The sequence below is a fragment of the Onychomys torridus genome, chromosome 5 (genome assembly GCF_903995425.1).
Source record: "Onychomys torridus chromosome 5, mOncTor1.1, whole genome shotgun sequence".
Lineage (NCBI taxonomy): Eukaryota > Metazoa > Chordata > Mammalia > Rodentia > Cricetidae > Onychomys > Onychomys torridus.
This window is the reverse complement of record NC_050447.1, coordinates 93917612-93938400: the sequence shown is the minus strand read 5'-3', so window position 1 is coordinate 93938400 and position 20789 is coordinate 93917612. Positions and strand designations below refer to the sequence as shown.

Sequence of the window (20789 nt, the reverse complement as noted above, 5' to 3'; positions counted from 1 at the left end):
TTATAGGAAATACAGGAAACATGATATAGGCACTGGAAACTGGCTAATCCTTGTGAAAACTATGGGGTCATATTGATAGTTGAAAACAAAACAAAACGGAGTCATTGTAAGGTAAAGTCCATATGAAAAGAAGTTGTAAAACAGAGGACAGATCTCTGTACATCAACCTATCTACCCCTAGAGACTAAAATATATAGAGTAGACCATTTGACCCTGTCATCTGTAATACTTACAGATGCAAGTTCCTGACTATAAATGCCTGAGAAATGATTGTACCATTTACTAATAATTCTGCTACTATAGGAAAATCTTCTACACAGATCCATATCACCAGACTTAACAGAGATGGGCTTATAGTTCTGATTGTGGCCACTTCAGGATGTATCTCGAGGCCTAGACTCAGGTCAGACTTCAGCAGCAGAGAAAAGAAAGTCTAAAAGCTGTCCACATCTGAACTCATGTCCTGTGTCAGGAACAAAAATCTCTAATTTTACCTGTATAGTACCTCAACTGTAGATGGACCACTGGAAGGGAATCATGGCAAGAAGGGTATCAAAAAGAAATACAAAATTGATACATTTGCATAACATAAAAGCTATCTTATTTGCATATTTGAATAAACCCTTCACAAAAGGGAGAAAAACCTTAAGATCATGACCTCCTTCAACAGAAAAAACAAGTTAAATGAATCCATCTTAATTTGTTATAATTACCTTCCCTATCATCATTACAAAAGGCAGACATTAACTGGGCACACAGGCAGTTGCTTCATGAAAGACTAGGCACACAGGCAGTCACAGGTAGGTCTATAAAAGTGGGTTTCGAGCAGACTCACATCTATGGGATATGATTTACATATGCAATATGCAATCGGCACGTGCAACCACTCCTTACATACTTCAATTTCTACTGTAAGTCTTATTTAGACTCCTATATAGTATCTCCCTAGGAACAGGAATAATTATCCCAGATTTAGACAATATTGATAAAAAGGCTTCAGGCTATTCAGTAGGCAGCAATAATTTGTTTTCAGACTGACAATAAATATCAAGTGGACAGTCTTCAATGCCCTGGCTCCCATTATAATATTAAAAGCTGCCCTGAGCAAAGAATGTCACCAGACATATTACAAAGGTAGAAATGGATGTGAATAATATGAATGTTCAAAATTTCTAATAGTTAAAAGACACTGCAAAATAACATTTGGCAGAGAACACAATGAAGTAAGCTATCTGCACATAGCTGGTATAAACAAATGTATGTTGTTTGAAATGGAAGTTTACTCAGCAATGTGTTCAAATACATAAAACCTAGTCACAACCTTTGACTTAAAAATTCTAATCAAAGGAATCAATGCTAGGAAAATAGTTCAACCAACAGACAAAAGTTCATGCCCAAAGATTCCTAGGAGTCAGTGTGTTAGTTCCTCAAAAAAACAAAATAGAACTACCATATGATTCTACTATGCCACTCCTAAATATATAACCCAAGAAATCTAATCATACTACAGAGACGTTTGTCCATCCATGTTTTCTACAATATTATTCTTAATAATTAAATTATGAAATAAACCTAGGTGCCTACCAGCAGATGGAAGCATAAAGAAAATACAGCATAAATGCATAGTAGAATACTAGTCAATCACAAAGAATGATGTATCACACGCAGAACAATGAATGAAAATGGAGAGTATGATAAGTGTAATAATCCAGACAGATTTTAAAAATACAACCTGTAAGTAGAAGAGAAACCATTAGGAAGGGCAGAGGAAGAGAGAGACTAGCAAAGAGAAATAGGAATGAAGAAAAGAACGGGCTGTAAGAAGGGTAGATAAAAATCAAAACACAATGCATGCATTATGGAAATGTCACAGTGAAACCTATTAATTTGTACAACTAATATGCATTAGTGGACTGGAGCTCAGTTGGTAGAGCGCTTGCCTAACAAGCATGAGGTCCTGGGCTCCATCCCCAGGACAAAATAAATCAGGTGTGATTATCCACTCCTATATCCCTACCATTCATGATATGGAGGGAGATGGACCAAAAGTTTATGGTTACTCTTAGCTAGGTAGGAGTTTGAAGCCAGAAGTTTGGGCTATGTGAGACTCTGTCTCAAAAATACATTAATAATAATAATGATAAAAAACATTTTTTTACACTCACCACAAGTAGATTGTTGACAAACATAGATACAAACTAAAGGTTCAGTAACAGAAGAATAGCTAAGAAAACTAAACAGACCTGTAGAATGGACAATCAGGCAGATATTAAACAATACTAAACAACTTCAAGAATGTAGGGAATTTCATATACTACAAAATATTAAGTAAAAACAAGTCCTAAATTAGGATGACTTTATGCACTTTCACTATTTTATTATAAAAGAATGCTTCTAACAAAAAAGATTAAATGAATGCCAATGAAGACCAAAAAGTATGTTCATAATCCTGCTCAGACACACTATGATCAATGATTTGAAATATAGCCAATCCTGAATGTACCTATATACATAATTTTATTTCCAATGCCATGGGACCCTTCATACACTTTGGAAAAGTGTGCCAACAAAAACACTCTATCAGGTGAGGACACTTTACTTACTCCCATTGACAAAGAGAAAGGCTGACTTCTGTAAAGGACCTGCCTTGTCACTCACAGGGAAGCCTTGGTCTTCTGACAAACAAGCAACTTCACAGAGCACCAGCAGTGTACAAGGCCACTCTGCGAGCATGAAGGATCTTGGTACAGACAAGATCACTCCATAAGCATGTCTCAATGAATGCTTTCAAAAAAAATTATCACACACTTCATCCTGTTGAAAGTGAGAGACCCAGCTTCTTTATTATTATACTTATTAGCCTCTGTTCTCCTAGATAAGGCTTATTTAAATACTCAAGAACACAATTATTCTGGCCTCTTTACAGCATCCACTCTAGAACAAACACTTGCCTTCTTAAGCCTCCTCCAAATCACATCCTAAAATTGCTCCATCTTAAAAGATCATCTTTCTGACATCCTCTTCCTAATATGCCATGGCAGTTCTGATGATCGACAGATATAGAACACACAGCCCATTTTGGTATTTAGTATGTTCCAATCTTCACTGTTAAAAATAACAAAGAGGAATACTGGTTGAAAGTTTAAAAACAAAGAAAATACCACTATGAGATTTCTCCAAAGTAAAACTTATATCCTTACATATATACATACATACAAAGAAAAATACCTGTACATGTTTCTTTCTCCAATGATTCAGAACATTCATTTCTCACCAGATCATTATTCTGATTAATTAATGATCTTACCAATGCCATTCCACTACTACCGCCACCCACTGTCACCATGCAGTGTGCAAGCAATAACATTACCTGGAACCCTCAACAAAGATGTGCTCAAGAAACAGATGTGAGCTGAGTATCCCTTGAAATGAGTAGTTTGTACGAGAGACACAAACTAACAACAGTTGTACCTGTAATCCCGTTTTATCCAGCCCTACTTAGAAAGAAAGGGAGGGAATATTAATAACAGTCGATCTGCATTAAGGCCCACAAGAGAACATAATGAGCATCTCTCCACTAACTGGCAATTCTACTACTCAAATATGCAATGAGAAATACAGTACATGAGAAGGGACAGTGGCTTGATTGCTTCAGGAAGAGAAGGACTCAGGGAGGTGCTATGATCAAAACACATGTTATCACACATGGAAAGGGCTGGAGTACAGCTGCAAAGTGCTTGCCTTTTAAGCATAAAGGTGTGAGTTTGATCCCCAGAACCCACACAAAAGAAGCCAACCACATGCTTTTAATTCCAGTAGTGGGAAATCAAAGGAAGGCAGATTGCTTGAGGCTCAATGACTGGTCATTTCAGTCTATATAATGAGGTTCAGGTCAGTGAGGTTTGTTTTTAAAACAAAACAAAAAAAGGAAGAAGAAAGAAAGAGAAAAAAAATAAGTGGACTACAGCTGAGTTTGTCCGCTGGTCTCCACTTACATGTTCAGACACAATTACATGCATACACACATACATGTGGAAATCCACATATACACGTGCACCAAAAGATAACTACTATATATGGAAATTTTAGCTGAACTCCTTGCAGAAAGGTCTTCTCAATGGGCATTTGATGGCCTTGTGTCAAGGGGTTTATAAAAGAAAATGAAGCTGGCATGGACCCTTCCCACATTCCACATCCACTGTACCTAGGAGTCCGGCATATAGACACCAGGAAATCAACTGACATTTGGCAAAAATGAAAAAATAAAAGGTCAATGTTTTGACTTAAGTGATTGCTAGTTTAAGAAACTGATTTCTATATTTATACTCAACCAGTATAGAATATACAGAAAACTACCAAAATATGTTGCCATAGAGTTAATTTACAAATTGGTTTTATATGATTGAGAAAAATGGTTTGTGAAGGTTACATTTGTGTTCTACTTCCTGTTGATTGGTGTTTCTACAATGTTGAGCTGCTGACAGCATAAAATTCTAGGGATGGAAAACAACTTGGAATACAGTATGTAGAAGAAAAAGGAGATTTTTTAGCAGTTCAACATAAATCATCAGTATATAACTTGGTGATGTCCTGTAACTTGATACTGACTTGGACAGGAAGTCTTCAATCATGTATTCTTAATTCTTCACAAATGCTCAGCTGAAGGACTGTGTGAGATGGTACAGGCTGCGTATGGCCATCTCAGGATAATGTTCATAACTATCCTACACAGCCACATCCTCGGACTGTGCATACACTGTACACAGCTCATGTCTAAATCCTTGTAACTCTAAAAATACCCAGGTCCTTTCTGACCAAAGGGTAAATAAGCACATAAGGAAACACCTCTGCACACTGTGTTTAGTGATCCCAGCAGGACGAAAGGCTCCTTGGCAATCTCACTGCTGAAAACATTTACAGCTGGGGTGGTTGAATGGAGGTGTTGGGCATAAGGCAGACATTTTTCCACCTCAAGCTGTGTAAGTTCTGAGGATCCAATGTACAATATAGGGATGGATCATAGTTAATAAGTGGATGACTGAATTTACTGCGACTACATCTTAAGTCTTTTCATCACATATAAGAAAATGTAACTACATGAGAGAACCAGGTATGTTTGATCAAATCCTCATATTGAATTATATGTGTTAAACACACCTCAATAAAACTGGAAAAACAAAATAATCTTGAAAATGTTGTTAAAATTATATTTTAAGGAAGCTATTTTAATGAATCATCCTTAGAATACTCAAATGCAACTTTATTTGCAGATCACCCATGGAAGCCTACAGGCAAAGTATGACACAACCATACCACCATCACCCCCAAAACAAAACCAAAAAAAACAAAAAAACAACAAAAAAAAAAACACCACAAAGCCTCCAGCCAAGAACAGGGAAGTGACTGTCCTGTTACATTCAAACAGGCCTTTCCCTGTTTGCTGACTGACGTTTTTTAGCACATAAAGCAACCTGTGTCCACAGCAGGTCCTTTTATTTGATCCCACAACAACGTCAAGCAACGTCAAGTGACTACCTCACTTCTACAAATGAACCTCACTGCAAACACCGTCACAACGAGCTAATAATTTGTCAAAGAAGTAGAATCAGTTATAACTGTATTTTGGAGTTCAAAGGTAAAGGTTGTATACAGCTGTTTATCTTGCTGACAAAGAAAACCTTACAATTTAAAAAAAAAAAAAAAAAAAGGCATCCAGACTTGGCAGCTTTATATCTACAGTGGAAACTCACTGGCTATGCTCACTTATTAGGTTTCTCCCTCTTGTATAAAAATCCACTGGTTCCTGTGTGCGAATGTTCCCTCTGATGGCACTTTTAAAACATGAGCTTCTTTTCTTTCTTTCTTTTTTCAACATGGAAACAAAACAGACTTTTGAACAAGCTTTTATGCTCATATGTCAAGCAGTGAAGTCCATAAACTCAACTACAATATTCAACAACTAAGATATTACTTTGAGAACCTAAAAAAAAAAAAAAAAAAAAAAGAGCACTGGCTGCTCTTCCAAAGGTCCTGAGTTCAATTTCTACCACCCACATGGTGGCTCAAAACCATCTGTAAATGTAGTTCCATGGGACCTGCTGCTCTCTTCTGCTGTGCAGACAAAACACCCATATGTATATAAAATACATAAATAAATAAATCCTTTAAAAATACTTTTAAAACTAAAGTATTAAATAAGATGACTAACTATTCTTATGAATAGCCCACACATCTTAACATCAGACTTTCACTTTCCTGCTTGCCTTCTCCATCCCCAGCCCATGGGCCACTTCAATCCTGTTTATAGAAGTTGGTACATAGTGTAAAGGACTATAGAATAGATAAGTGTGTAATTAGTGTTCTTACCTATAAAATCACCTCTGTTCCACATCATACCTCCTTCTGGGCATTCTCTAAGTTTTTGAATGTCAAGTGATTTCTGACTCAAGTCTCTCAATTACACAGTATTTGCCTTTATTTTTCTTTTCTTCTATGTGATCTGCTTCCCACTCTTTACAGCAGACTCTTAGTGCCCATGACATATGATTACTGTAAGGTTATCAATAGTTGCTAAATGCTGGACTCATCAACTGGTTCAGTTCATTTCTGGTTCTAGTTTAAAACTCCAGTTAAAACAATTTCCCCCTCCCTCCCTGTTCCAGCTCAACCATCCCATTCCCCTATGTTGTCATCCCCTATCCCCTACCCTCCATTGCCCACCCCTCATCCCCAGTTTACTCATGGAGATCTCATCTATTTCCCCTTCCCAAGGCAATCTGTGTGTCCCTCTTTGGGTCTTCCTTGTTAGCTACCTTCTCTGGAGTTGTGTGTTGTTGTCTGGTTAACCTTTGCTTTACAACTAGTACCTACTTGTGTACTGGGTTACCTCAATCAGAATGATATTTTCTAGTTCTATCCATTTGCCTGCAAATTTAATGATGTCATTTTTCTCTGCTGAACAGTACTCCATTGTGTATATGTATCACATTTTCTTAGTCATAGAGGGAGATATCATGGGGATAGAGAGAAACCCAGTGCTAGGGAAGTTGCCAGGAATCCCCAAAGATGACCCCAGTTTGGACTACTAGAAATAGTGGAGAGGGTGACTGAACTGAACTGGCTTACCCTAGTGACCAGATCAGTGATACCCTAACTGTCATCACAGAGCCTTCCTCCAATGACTGATAGAAGCAGATGCAGAGATCCACAGCCAAATACCAGGCAGAGCTCCAGGAATCCAGTCAAAGAGAGAGAAGAGGGATTCTATGAGCAAGTGCATCAGGATCATGATGGGGAAACCCTCAGAGATGACCAAATCAAACTAGTGGGAATTCATGGATAGTTGGTTGAATCAATGGCTGTGGAGCCTGCATGGGACTAGAAAAGGCCCTCTGCATGGTGAGCAATTGCGTAGCTTGATCTGCTTAGGGGGCCCCCTGGCGGTAGGATCAGAATCCATCCCCAGTGAATGAGCGGGCCTTTTGGAGCCCACTACCTATGATGGAACACCTCATACAGCCTTGAGGCAGGGGGAAGGGACTTGGACTTGCCCCTACTAGATATGCCTCCCCATGGGAGGCCTTGCCTTCTTGTTGGGGGAAGTGGGAAATGGGTTTGGGGGGAGGCTGGGAGGGGGGTGGAAGAAGGGAAAAGGAGGAATCTTTGATTGGTGGGTAAAATGAATGAAAAAAACCTTCTTAATTAAAAACAATAAGTAATAAATAAATATATAAATAAAAACAATAAGACTTTGCCTTTGGACCAATGCAGTCTTTGCTTTCCTTATGTTTAAAGGTTTATAAACACCTATAACTCAGTAAGTCCTGAAAGTTTGCCAACATTTTCCAAATGAAATTAATCACTAATAATAGTCAATACTTAATATCATCTATAAAAGTCTTTTTTCTTACTTAAAAAAAAATCAAGGTGCTGAAGAGATGGCTCAGTGGTTAAGAGCGCTGGCTATTCTTCTAGAAAACCCAAGTTTGAATCCCAGTACCCACATGGTGGTTCATACCATCTATAACTCTAGTTCCAAGGAATCAGGTGCCATCTTCTAGGCTTTGAGGGCACCAGGAATGCATGTGGTACATAGATAGAAATACATGCAGGCAAAACACTATACACATAAAATAGTTTTTAAAATAAAAAATAAAAGCTATATTTCTTAGCCTAGACACGGTGGCACATGCCTTTAGTCCCAGAACTTGGGTGACAGAGACAGACAGCTCTCTGTAAGTTCAAGACTAATCTGGTCTACATAACTAATTCCAAGACACCTTGTATCAAAGTAAGTAAGTAAATAAATGAATAATAAAACCATAACTTCAATTAAATACACTAATTTAAACAAAATACAATAATGTGAAAAGCATGTAGCATAGGCAATCTTTAAACGTTTGTACTGCATGCACAGAAGAAAGAAACGTTCTGGAGAGTTCTACAACCACACCAAGCCAATAAATTTTGAAAATATCATTTAACTAAAGACGTCATTAGAGTTTATGAAAACAAATGCAACATTTTACTATTTTCATAGTGCAGACTTACATAATAAATTCAATGGATACAAGGAAACAAATCAATAATATACATGTCACACTCTTCAGATAAAAAATGCATCCATGTTTCATAAAACTCCTAACACATTAGAGACGTTATAATGACCTCCTAAAGAGAGTTCAAGAATGTTTCAAGAGCAATACCTGTGGTGGGATGTAACTCATTGTTGACTGCTTACCTAGACCCTCAACAGCACCCAATCTAAGAGCACCTACCTAGCTCTTAGATTCCAAACTATTAATACAAGCCTCCTGTTTTAAGCAATGTTTAAGAATGGCAGCAGAGGGGTTGGGGACTTAGCTCAGTGTTAGAGCACTTGCCTGGCAAGCACAAGGCTCTGGGTTCGATCCTCAGCTCCAAAAAAAAAAGAGAGAGAGAGAAAAGAAAAAAAAAAAAAACGGCAGCAGATCATTAACTCTTTATCCTCACTGAATTCTAGCCGAGTGCATGAGTTGTAGTCAAAGTGAAGTGAATTTATACAAACAATATCTCCTAACCAAAATCTGTTCAATAATAAATAAAATAAGAGGAGTTTTAAAATTAGTCTTCCTCAAAGCTGTCAGGGACAAGGAAAGGATTTAATTCTGTTGGAAGGGGGAATGTCAGATTAAGCCTATGACTCCCGTTACTAACAGCATAAACATCTTGTATAATGTAAATGGGACCAGAACCGAAAGATGAAGATGGTCTAGAAGGTGGGAAGGGAAAAGATAACTCCTGAGGAGAAATCAGAGCTGGTGTCATCTTGATTCTGTGCCCCAGGTGTGCCACAGAGCCTTGAGAATAAAGAGGGAACAACGGTGTGCTTTCCTAGCACCTCACTCTATATACTACAAGAACACAGGGAGAGGACAAGCAACTCACACCATGGGACATTCTAGATGCTTTGGAGCGCAGGTCTCACAGCCACCGTCTCATGGCTACATCACTACTGAGATCGCTCAGACTACCTCTTTTTTCAAGGACTCCATGCCAAGTAGTATTTTCACTTCTCTTATGTGATAGTGTTTGTTGTTTAAAAAAAAAAAAAAAAAAAAAAAAAGACTTTAAAAATGCTCCAATAATAAAACAGGAAACAACTGGCACACAATCACCACGATTCTTTAATTTCAGGATTCATTCATTCTATAAACAGAAAGATGCTGAGGAAGTTTTACTTGCTCACTGTTTTGAGGAGCACTGAAATCATACAATGTGCTATGAACATACCAATTAAGAGCAGCAGTAACTCTCCCCACACCACCTCAGCCTACAGGAGGTTTGTTACAAACAGGAGGAACAATCCCTAAATCAATTGCTTTTTGTTACTTTGAAATGCTGCCTCTTTGTGTGTGTGGACAGGCCATTCTTTTCATACTTGAGGTGTTGCCTACTTCAGAGGAAGGTCGGGAGCTAACTGAGGCTGCAAGTCCCTAGAGATCCAAGTCTGACAGTTTCACTCCACCATCATGTGCCACCGGCCACACATCCCAGCAGACACCCAGCGTTACCTTTTTCCCTCCTGTGACAAACTGCTTACAACTGGATCTCACCAACCGTGGGTGCACAGCAATGATCTACAAAAGAAAAGAAGCCCGGCCCGGTTTACAAGTTGCAGGAGCAGAGTGGAGCCCTCTGGTCACCATGAGCAGCACGATCTGAACACTGGATCTCTGCAGGGAGCAATACATTTAGGCAAGGCTGTGCACTGCTGAGGACATCTTAGCATCTTAGTCTTGCTCTTGTATGATAAACTATCTTCTCTGGGAGGCTGGGGAGTTAGCTCAGTGGTAGAGCGCTTGCCTAGCAAGTGCAAGGTCCTGGGTTGGGTCCTCAGCTCCAACAACAACAACAAAAATCTACCTTCTCTGATGCAAAATCAAGCTACACAAGAATAAAGGGGTTCTAGCTTCTGGCTGAGTGAGGTGCTCTGAGTACACTCACCCCCTACAGGCACGAAGCCTGAGGGACTATGGAAGTGTGATTTCTCAACCATTGGTGACTTAAGTCTACTGCCTAGAAGAACCCAGAGAACCTGGCCATGTGCAGGACTCTCCGGAGGCTGCTCCACCACTGTCCTGAGGGAGGAAAGGCAGGGAAGGTCCACGGGCTGCAGTCAGCTTCGCCTCTTTGAATCTAAATTTCTTCCCTCTTACCTTTTCATCCCCAACTATCCATAAAATCAGAAACTTTACTAACTTTCAGTTGAATACATTTTACACTTATATAATTCAATACATTTCTCTCCTCCAATGGTTAATGGATTTCTCTACACTGTCATCGCCAGAGTTTAGCATACATTCTTTCATTCTTTCAAACATTCCTATTTGGTAGGTTAGTGTTCGATTCAGCTCTGTCCTATCCTATCTTCCAACACAGAAACACACATTGCATTTCTCCAAGTTCTTAAAAATCTCTAAAGAGTCTTGCAGGCTCTCTCACAACATGCAACAAGCATCTCCCCTCAAAAATACCTTACACATGCACGCACGCATGCACGCAGGCACACACACTGCCAAGCTCATTGCTCAGTGCTGCTCTGCCAAGCACTGTTTCCTTTCGGTCTTCGTTCTCTCTACTCACTCTTACTATTAACCAAAACATAGTCCCTGGAAATGTTCTCTGTACACTTTCCCTTTTTTCTTCCCATTCTTTCCACCAGCCAGATGACATGGTTTTGATGAACAGATGTCTTAAAAGGAAGAGTGGCAGTTTCCTGGCGGTTCTAACTTCCTCCCTTTGCTCTGGCAGCTGTCCTCACTACGGCCATCAGCAAACTCACAGTTGCCATTCAAAACACTGGACAAAGTCTGTTCCATCTCCAGGCTGCCTTTAACACTACTGCCCTCTCCCTTCTAGAAACCCTCTATTCTTGACATTCCAGTCTTTGTAAAAACTGCTCATTTCTCAGGCTAGTGGCTTTTGTTTGTTTGTTTTGTTTTTCAAGACAGGGTTTCTCTGTGTAACCTTGGCTGTCCTGGAACTTGTTCTGCAGACCAGGCTGGCCTCAAACTCACAGAGATCTGCCTTCCTCTGGCTCCTGAGTGCTGGGATCAAAGGTGTGGCACCTCTGCCTGGCTTATTGGCTATTTTTATTTCCACTGCAATCTTTTGAAAACCCCAGAAATTCCACATCAACCTTCTCTTTTCACACTAATATCCTTAAAAATGGCTTCCTCTTACTCACCTCTAGCTACCAACTGTTTAAGGGACAGTTTCCACCAAGAAGACCAACACCTGTTCCTAAACCCTCTGTAAAACCATGTGACACATCCCAGCTCTCTAAATTCCTGGCCAATTAGCAATGCACTCTCTCAAATTATTACTGAAATAATTGGTGAGGTCTCCTCTAGCCAGTACTAAACCAGGATACTGGGTTTACCCTCAGCACCTCCATCTTTGACTCCACTCAGCCATGCTGTCACTAAGGCTACAGTGTCTACTTCTTAAAAACTGTCTCAATCCACTTCTCCATCATGAGCACTCAGAACTGCTCCTTTTACCAAGCTCCACAGTGCTTTGTTCCCTACACTACATTAGCCTTCTAAATTGTCTCTTTCCCAGGGACTCTCCTGTTTAAATCCTCTTCCTTCCTGGCAAATTCAGCTTTCTAAATCACATGTCAGATCTTATCTATCCTTTACTACTGGTCAATCAGTGTTTAAATAAACACACGGAAGAAAATTACTCCTTGAAGAGTACACCGGATGTTTTACCATGGTTGGTATCTCTAGCTGCTCTCCCTGCCATGTCTATTGACCAGTCACCATATTAGTCCTTCTAGAGCCAGGCTCCATCATGCCAGTCTTGTTCTTAGGCACTTAATAATCTATTAGATGGAAACCAAATTCCTTAGTCTGAAGACCCACCCTGCTCTAGTCTGCCTTTATTGCCTCTTTAGTCGTCCATGTACATCTAGGCAAGACTTTCTGCTCCTTACTGCACACAGTTTGAACTATCTGGCCTCTCAATTTCTAATATGCTCTTCCACATGGAAGACTGATTCCCATCTGTACCCATCTCTGTATCAAAGCTCAGCCAGACATCACTTAACCTATGAAGTTGTCACTCAAAAACAAGACACAACACTACCAACCAAAAGCAGCTAAACATGACTTCTTTTAGCTCACAATTTTTTAAGATTGTTTTTACCTCGTCACTCTTTAGTCAGAAAGGTTTGTGTGATTCAGCCACTTTAATAAAAGCTCCCAGAACACAGATTGAGACCACAGCCACAAACTCTACATCTGGCCTCAGTCACAGCATTCAAGGTGCACCAACACACCATGGACTGTGCAGACACAGGTGTAACAGGACAGACAGTGTATCTATCACTACAGTCATCCTCATCTGTGGTGAAAGCCCCTTCATGAGGGAAAACCTGCTAAGTACTTACTTTAATGGGACAGTCGAAAGTCTCATGAAATTCTTCTCCAGAATACAGTCCAAATACTTGTACCTGAGAAGTGAACACATCACATCAATTCATCATGACAATAACAGAAAGAGCCACATCAGCAGAGGAAAACAAGATAGAAGGAAAAGAAAAGTGAGACATTCAAATGATTCCAAGTCATCATGATCCCTACCAAGTACTCAGTGCAAACCATCCCATCAGTGTAGAGCACTTGGTGGCAATGAAGCTTTTACAAGCATCTTCAAGAACAAGAGGCTAGAAGCTATGACTGGCATGTGGGTGGGGTACAGGGAGGAGACAGAGTGGGGAAAAGGGAAATAGTCTAATTATATTTTAATGTAAAAAATGAACATAAAAACGCTTTTACATGTATCACACGGATAGAGTTCCCTTTATTCACCCAATTTAAAAAATGGATATTGACTTTCAGAAATGAAATAGATATAGGCCGGTTACTAACATTCTCTTATGAACTTTCCACAGGCTAGTGGAACTGTTTTCCTCCCATAAGGAGAAAGGAACTTCCTTTCTTGAGTCATACATATATACATGGTTCACAGACATACACACATGCACACACACGCACACACACACACGCATACACACACACACACACACACACACACACACACACACACACACGGATGTGGCAAGAGAATGAACTAAATGAGCTCATTACTATCATGTGTAAGTGAAGGACTGAAGCTGCCCCTCATCGCTGTTTACTTTCAAGCTGTTTTGACCACTTTACTCCGTTATGTTCCCCCCAGTTTTTAAATTGGTCACAGTGAAAGCACAACAAAAAATAAAATTAGGTCTAACACACATAACATACGGGGTAAAATCACAGACTTTAGTGTGACACATCTGTGATGTAAACTGGACTCTTCAAGCTTTAGCAGAGCAAGAAAGGCAGATGTGAGTGTAATCCTGACACTGCTAGGCTGAGGCTGGAGGGTCATGAGTCTGAGTCCAACCTAAGGAAAAACAAAGAAACCGAAAGAAAGAAATGGAGGTCGGAGGGGAGGGAAGGAGCAAAGGAGGAAGGGAAGGAAGAAACCGAAAGGGGAAGAAAAACAAAACAGAGTCCAAGGAGCTCCTCCACCGCACTTCTCAGTTGACAACACCTGACACCCACCGCCACCCTGGGACCTATCGCTGTGCACACGTCACACTGCCATTCAAGTCTCACACAAATGGAAGCGTGTGCCATTCCCCTGCTGCCCCTTCCCAAACCGCCCTGTGAGCTTTCTGTACACCAGGGCACACAGCAGCAGCTGGTTCTTTGGTGATGCTGTGAGGTTGGCAATATGCGACTACGTCGCAATTCATGTTCTCCTTCCACTGCTGACCACTTGCTTTGGCGCTGGAGCAGGGCTTTTATCAACAGTGCTTCTGTAGGCATTCTTTCCAAATCTCTTCGTTAACTCATACATGTGAATGAGGCCCACAGAAGGAGAGGTGAGAATGATAAGTCCTAGATCATGGTTATGTTTATATTTAATGAACAAAAAGTATTCGTCTGACTTGTTTTAAGATTTTTTTAGATGTATGTGAGTGTTTTGCCTGAGTGTATGTATATGCATCACATGCATGCCTGATGCCTGAGGAAGTCAGAAGAGAGGGGGGTCAGACTCGCTGGAATTGGAGTTAGAGATGGTTGGGAGCCATGTAGGTATTGGGAGTTGAACCTGGTCCTCTGCAATCTCTTTCCTTCTCAGCACAACATCCTGACAACACAATTCTAGGTCCCATGAAGTATGATCCTAATTAGTCTTATCAATTAAAACCAGGAATCAGATATCAGGGTAATAAGCTGAGAGATCAGAGAAGCAGAGCAGCAGCCACTAGAGACTTCTTACCTGTACAAAATCCTCAGACCAAATGAGGGGGGATCCTGTTTCCACTCGCCTTATATTCCTGTCTCCACCTCCCAATTGTGCTAGGATTAAAGACATGAGCCTCCCAAATGCTAGGATCAAAGGCATGAGTCTCCCAAGTGCTGGGATTAAAGGTGTGAGCCACCACCGCCTGGCCACTATGGTTAACTAGTGGCTAGCTCTGCCCTCTGATCTCCAGGCAAGCTTTATTTATCAGAACACTAACAAAATATCACCCAACAGTCACATACTACCACAACTCATTAACAACTCTAACCCTTGAACAGACCTTACCTCTGACTGTAGGTGGCTAAATCCCTAAAGAGTAACGGCAGTCTCAGGCTAGACAAACTAGATCTCTTTCTCATGGGCGGAAGTGATCATCTGAAGGGTGAGATGTCAACTGTCTACTGAAGAAGGCCAGCACTGTATCCTATGGCAACTGACAAACACAAAGGGGACCGAGAGAACCAGGCCCTGACCCCCAGCACTGTCCTGGAGAACTCCTCAGAAGCAGTGCCCTCTCATGGTTCAAGAACGCTGAAAGAGGAACCACTGCAGGTGACAGAGCAGACGAGAATGATTGTAGAGCTAGGCACGCATCTGTAATACCAGTCCTGGGAAGGCCGAGGCAGGAGACTCCCAAGTTCCAGACCTTTTCTATAAAACAAGACCCAGATCCACTATTATTAACAGTAAGCTTAACGAACACACAGGAACACATGGAGATCTCAGCAGCGGTGCTCGGTAAAGCTCTGGACGTTGTACTGCATTTCAGTGGTGGCCTATCCTAAGCTACAGGCTCACAAGTTCCACTACTAAAGCTAGTAAAACAGCCCTCGTTCCCTCTCTCCATATTCCCCTTTATTTATCTGGCTATTGGTCACTGAAGATTATACTAATCTATAAAGGGAATCGGTCAATGACAGCTCAGAGTTTTGACTTCTAGAAAGATCAAGGTTAAGATAAAAGATTATAAAATTAAAGGTCACAACAGAAAGCATTCTTTTGAAAATGGTATCTTCTACAGAAGTTCTAATAACCTGCCACAAAAACTTCCAGAGGGAGAAGAGAGTGGAGGGAGAGGGAGGGAGACACACACACACACACACACACACACACACACACACACACACACTCACACACACAAACACAGAGAGAGAGAGAGAGACTGTGACTGAGAATGAATGAATGAATGAATAAATGAATGAATGAATGAGTAAGAATTCCCTACATGGATCTTACAGCCAATATACTGAAAAGTCCTGCAGGAGTTCTCAGGAACAAACACCCAGAGAGCCACATGCGTATCACAGAGCTATGGAACATATACTTTGCCTACCATTATGAATGAAAGAGGAGGGTGTGTGATTAACTTTAGCATGGGATTCTATCATTTGTCAACTGTAACACCAGGCGGTAGCCAGCCACATATACAGGAACTATAACTGAGGTAGCCAAAGTACTCCAGCATTCTCCCAGCTTCAAGTAATATCAGGTCAAGAGGCAGGACCAGGGCACTCAAGTGAGCCGCCTTTTGTCTTGGACAATAAAAGGAGGGACTACTTTTGTCCATTGTGTGCATCAAGGCAGAACATCTGCCTTGAGGTGCAATCTGGGAAGCAAGCCAGTAAGCAGTGTTCTCCCACAGCCTCTGCTTCAGCCCTTACCGCAAGGTTGCTGTTCCCCCTGCTCTAATTTCCCTCAATGATAGATGATGACACGGCCAAATAAGCCCTCTCCTCTCCAAGGTAGCTCTGGCCACTGTTTCTATCACAGCAACAGAAAGTAACTAATACAACTTCAAAAATACCAAGTCAGGCCCATCAAGAGTCAACCAGGCACCGAATCTGTTTGCTAACATGGTCCTTGCTAGGAGAGATAAAAAAGCAAACAAACAGATGTGATGTCTTAAAAATTGCAGAACACCATTCCAAAGACTCAAAGGGAGAAAAAACAATGCATTTGGACGTGGCTTAACAGTACTCAGAAGCCAAAGGAAAACCCAAAGGCTATTTGGAAACCTCAACAAGAAGAAACCTATCTCTGAAAGCACAGCACAGCATAGCGATGTAAAGTGATGGGGACTGCCATTAGAAGGTGGTTAACAGCTACCATACGCATCTTCTCTCCCAGGTACTATCCCACGTGATGAAAATTAATCCACTGAGTCCTCCTAGTAGTCAGGAGTAGGCAGGTATTACAGAGGAGGAGACAATGTGAGGTGTGCGCGCACGCGCACACACACACACACACACACAAATACGCTTACTTAACAACATGTAAAACACAGTAGTGTAATTCAAATCCGAATCCCGAGACCATACTGCCTGATACCCAAAGAAAAACTGAAACTGCCAAATGGCATACAAATACACATCCAAAGAGACAAAACAGAGCTGATGTTGGAAGGGAAGCCAACTAGCAAAACAACAATTCGAGCTGCCCACCTCAGAGAAGCGAAAGGCCAAGACCAACATGACAGTATGCCAGGCGTAACTCAATCATCCCATTTTTCTTACAACCTATGCATTTTTATGATACTATGTGTCCACTCATCTTGCTACATGCAAAAGTGGACATAGAAAAATGGAAGTAAGGAAGAGTCCAGAATGTGATGGGCTAGAAATGAAAGCCCGGAGATAGACAGTGACTATGCAACAGAGTGGGGGTCAGAGAGGTTTCCTGTGTGGGTTCCCTCTGTGCACATAATCCATCTGAGGCAAAGAAGAGACCTGGGAAACCAGGCAGTACACCACCATTAAGACAGCAGAGTGAGATGCCAGCTCAGGCAGCTGGAACACAGCTACACTCTGCCTCTAAGCAATACTGCCTCCAGCCTCATATTATTGAATTTCTTTGAAGAAATGAAAACAAATAGAACTGAAGTAATAATGAAAATTATAACTGAAGTAAACTTTCCTGAAATGAAAACAATACTTTAATATATAGATTAAAAGAGTTACTGTGTTCCAGACAAAATTAATGACAATAGGCAAGAATGAGACATAGGATAGCAACTGGATTACAAAGGCGATATTTATTATTTTTGTTTCTGTTAAACTATTATTATTAGCCAAACTATGAAGGACAAAAGTTGGTTTTAAAGATTTTTAAAGAGCAAAAGTAGGCTGAACAAAGGTATGCTACAAGGTGTCAGAATAAAACAGGCATTATCTCTAAAATCTGGGAGAAAATCTATCAACCCAGAATTTGTTTTGTTAAATTAGTATGCTCTGTATGAAGTCATCCTTCACAGATGAGAAAATATACCCTATCCTGAAACCTTATCCTAAAGGTTGTGTATAAATCCATGCCACCAAAAGGAAACTAAAGACACAAACACTTTGTACACCTGTGTATCTCAAATGCAGAGCTTAAACATAGAGAAGCCATGAGAAAGAATTGATCACAAAGCAAATATACAAGTAAACTTTAACCAACTGTCAGAATGATGGCTTTAAAAACCAATGCAAGTATCAAAGATTAGCAGTGAAATAAACATAAGTACTTGAACATGAGTCCCAGTAAGTCAATGAAAGCAAAAACTGTAACAGCCACTGAAAGACACACGTGAGCTCGGTGAAGTCCTTCTGTTCTTATGGCAGCTAACCACTTCATACGTCATTTTATACAGCCTCCCAATTTTCACAATACTGATTATTGGGCAGGGCTGACGTACATAAATACATGCACTGAAAGATTTCTTTATGGTTCTATTCATGCTAAGAAAAGATGGAGGGAAAAACACCTCAAAACATATGAAACTACACAAAAACAAGACAGAAATATATTTTTTTCTAAACTAGGAAAGCATAGTGTTTGCTAAAAGGATGCAATGTGAACTCTCAGGCCATCACATTGCATAGTAGATGGAGTAATTAAAAGATTCCACTATGACACATTACTAAAGATTCTTCAACAGTGCAAGTACTCGAATCCCTAATGAATGTTTCTAATTGAAAAACTGAATACTCATACTTGCCCACTTAGTTTAAAGAAACTTCTATCTGCTACAAGTTCAGAAATAATTAGGGCTTTAACTAAAGAAAATTAACATTAACTTTCTTTACAAATACATGCACAGCAATGTTTCAACTGTGAAGATGATTCTTTGCAATTTCCACACAAACTAACACTTCCCTTAACTCTTTCTTTGACATATGTTCATTTCAGAATTTCACAAAGTATTATAAACCCTGATAGTACTCTTTGAAAATCAGTAGCATTCTAATTGTGTTTTAAAATACGTTTGGGGCAAGATGAAGCAGAGATAAATAAAATGCATCTGTGTATGTCAAGAGGATTTGGTGTTGCTCTTTGTTAACAGATCAATGGCTGTAGCACTGTTTATACACAGACATGGGTGTAGCACTGTTGAGAGACAGGGATGGGTATATCCTCTTTTGCACTGAGTATATTGTTTTTAATTTACTCATCTTAATGGCCCATTGAATTCAGAGCACTTAAAAAATGTATAAAATTAGATTAGGAAATCTCTATTCACTAATGAATGCATAAACTTATATAATGATTTTTAATGCATTCTCTTCTTAAACTGGTATTTTAGAGAAGTGGCTTAAATACTCTGCATTAGGATTTTATCACTGCAAGCGAACATTACAAAAGACTTCCATCGACTTAAAAACAAAGAAGATATTCTTGCAAGTGGAAAATCAATCATCACAACCACTAAATGTCACAGCATACCATCAGCAAGAAGCACTGATAGTTGTTAGCTATATGCTGCACAAATGATGTATGTCCTTGGTCCAGGAAGTAGGTGCCAGGTTTTTAGAAAACTGTACATATATTGATTTTACATTTATTTAATGTGGCCATTGTAAGACACTTTATTCTTCTGATAAACTATGATTGCTTATCAAAAGATTCTATAATTCAAGAGTAACATTCATAACTTGTGTGTTAAAATGAAAACCACCAGCCCACAGAAATCATGCCCACAAAATCCAATTTTGTGGATTTATGGCAGAAAAGCATTCAACTACTGTCTTGCAGGAACTGCAGACTAGTCACTGGAGTCAAAGTGGCACAGCAGTAATGATTAAGGGGGCACGTCACCCTGCCACAGCTGTTAATCAGCTTAATACTAGTTAGATTATTGACATTCTTGTAATTACTTTTCCTAAGGCACATTTGGGCAAAATATATTTTATTTTAATTATGAGCAATCAAAAGCAAGTCCAATATTGAAAAAGAATAATCAAGGCTCTCTGCACACAGGTGTAAAGCAAGCAGAAAGCATCCAATCCCTTGCATGGGTAAAATCCAGCACTCACTGCCCAAGTAACTTCCCTGTGACCACTTCTCACCTACCTTGCCGTCCTCCGAACACACGCCCATGTGTTCTCCACTTTCATCCAGGCTAATCTGGTTTACCTTCACAGGACTCTACGAAACACAAACAAAAAATGGCACGGAAAACTTTAGAACAACATTTCAACAATCTGATAGCTTTGCTCTTTGTAAAACTGATATGACATGAATTGCTTATCAGCTTCATGAATTAAGGTGTACTTTGTTCTGAGATGAAAATGTTAACATTTCAAATACATAAAACAAACAGCTTCGTTCCTATAATCAGTGTGAACTCAGAAACCTACAATGTCCACAGCTTTTCTTTCAAATACCTGAAGCATAGTGAAAATATTACTTCTCAGAATCTTGTATTTCTTTTCATCTATTTTACTTACTTTATACCCTTAAACTTATCTTTCCCAACCACAATCTAATAAAAGAACAAAACAAGCAAACAAATGTAAAAAGGAAAGTCAGCACATGAATTCATTTTTTGCTTGTTTTGGTTTGTTTCATCAATCCGTTTGTTCCCTAATGAATAACCAGATCAACATTTCATTTTTACTTTATTCATCATATTTTGTTTAGGAAAACCATAGCTTGTATCACATTAATTAATTTTGTATCCCCTC

At 39.9% G+C, this 20789-nt stretch overlaps 1 protein-coding gene across 1 annotated transcript in view; it reads right to left on the bottom strand.

The window, feature by feature from the left end:
- The window catches only part of Vps41 (VPS41 subunit of HOPS complex), a 156742-nt gene that overhangs the window by 75111 nt on the left and 60842 nt on the right, over positions 1 to 20789 (bottom strand). The window contains exons 5-7 of the mRNA XM_036189157.1: positions 20176 to 20250; positions 12938 to 13000; positions 10053 to 10118 (exon numbers count right to left, since the gene is read on the bottom strand). Of these exons, the coding sequence (XP_036045050.1) occupies positions 10053 to 10118; positions 12938 to 13000; positions 20176 to 20250 (204 nt within the window). The remainder of the gene's footprint in view (positions 1 to 10052; positions 10119 to 12937; positions 13001 to 20175; positions 20251 to 20789) is intronic.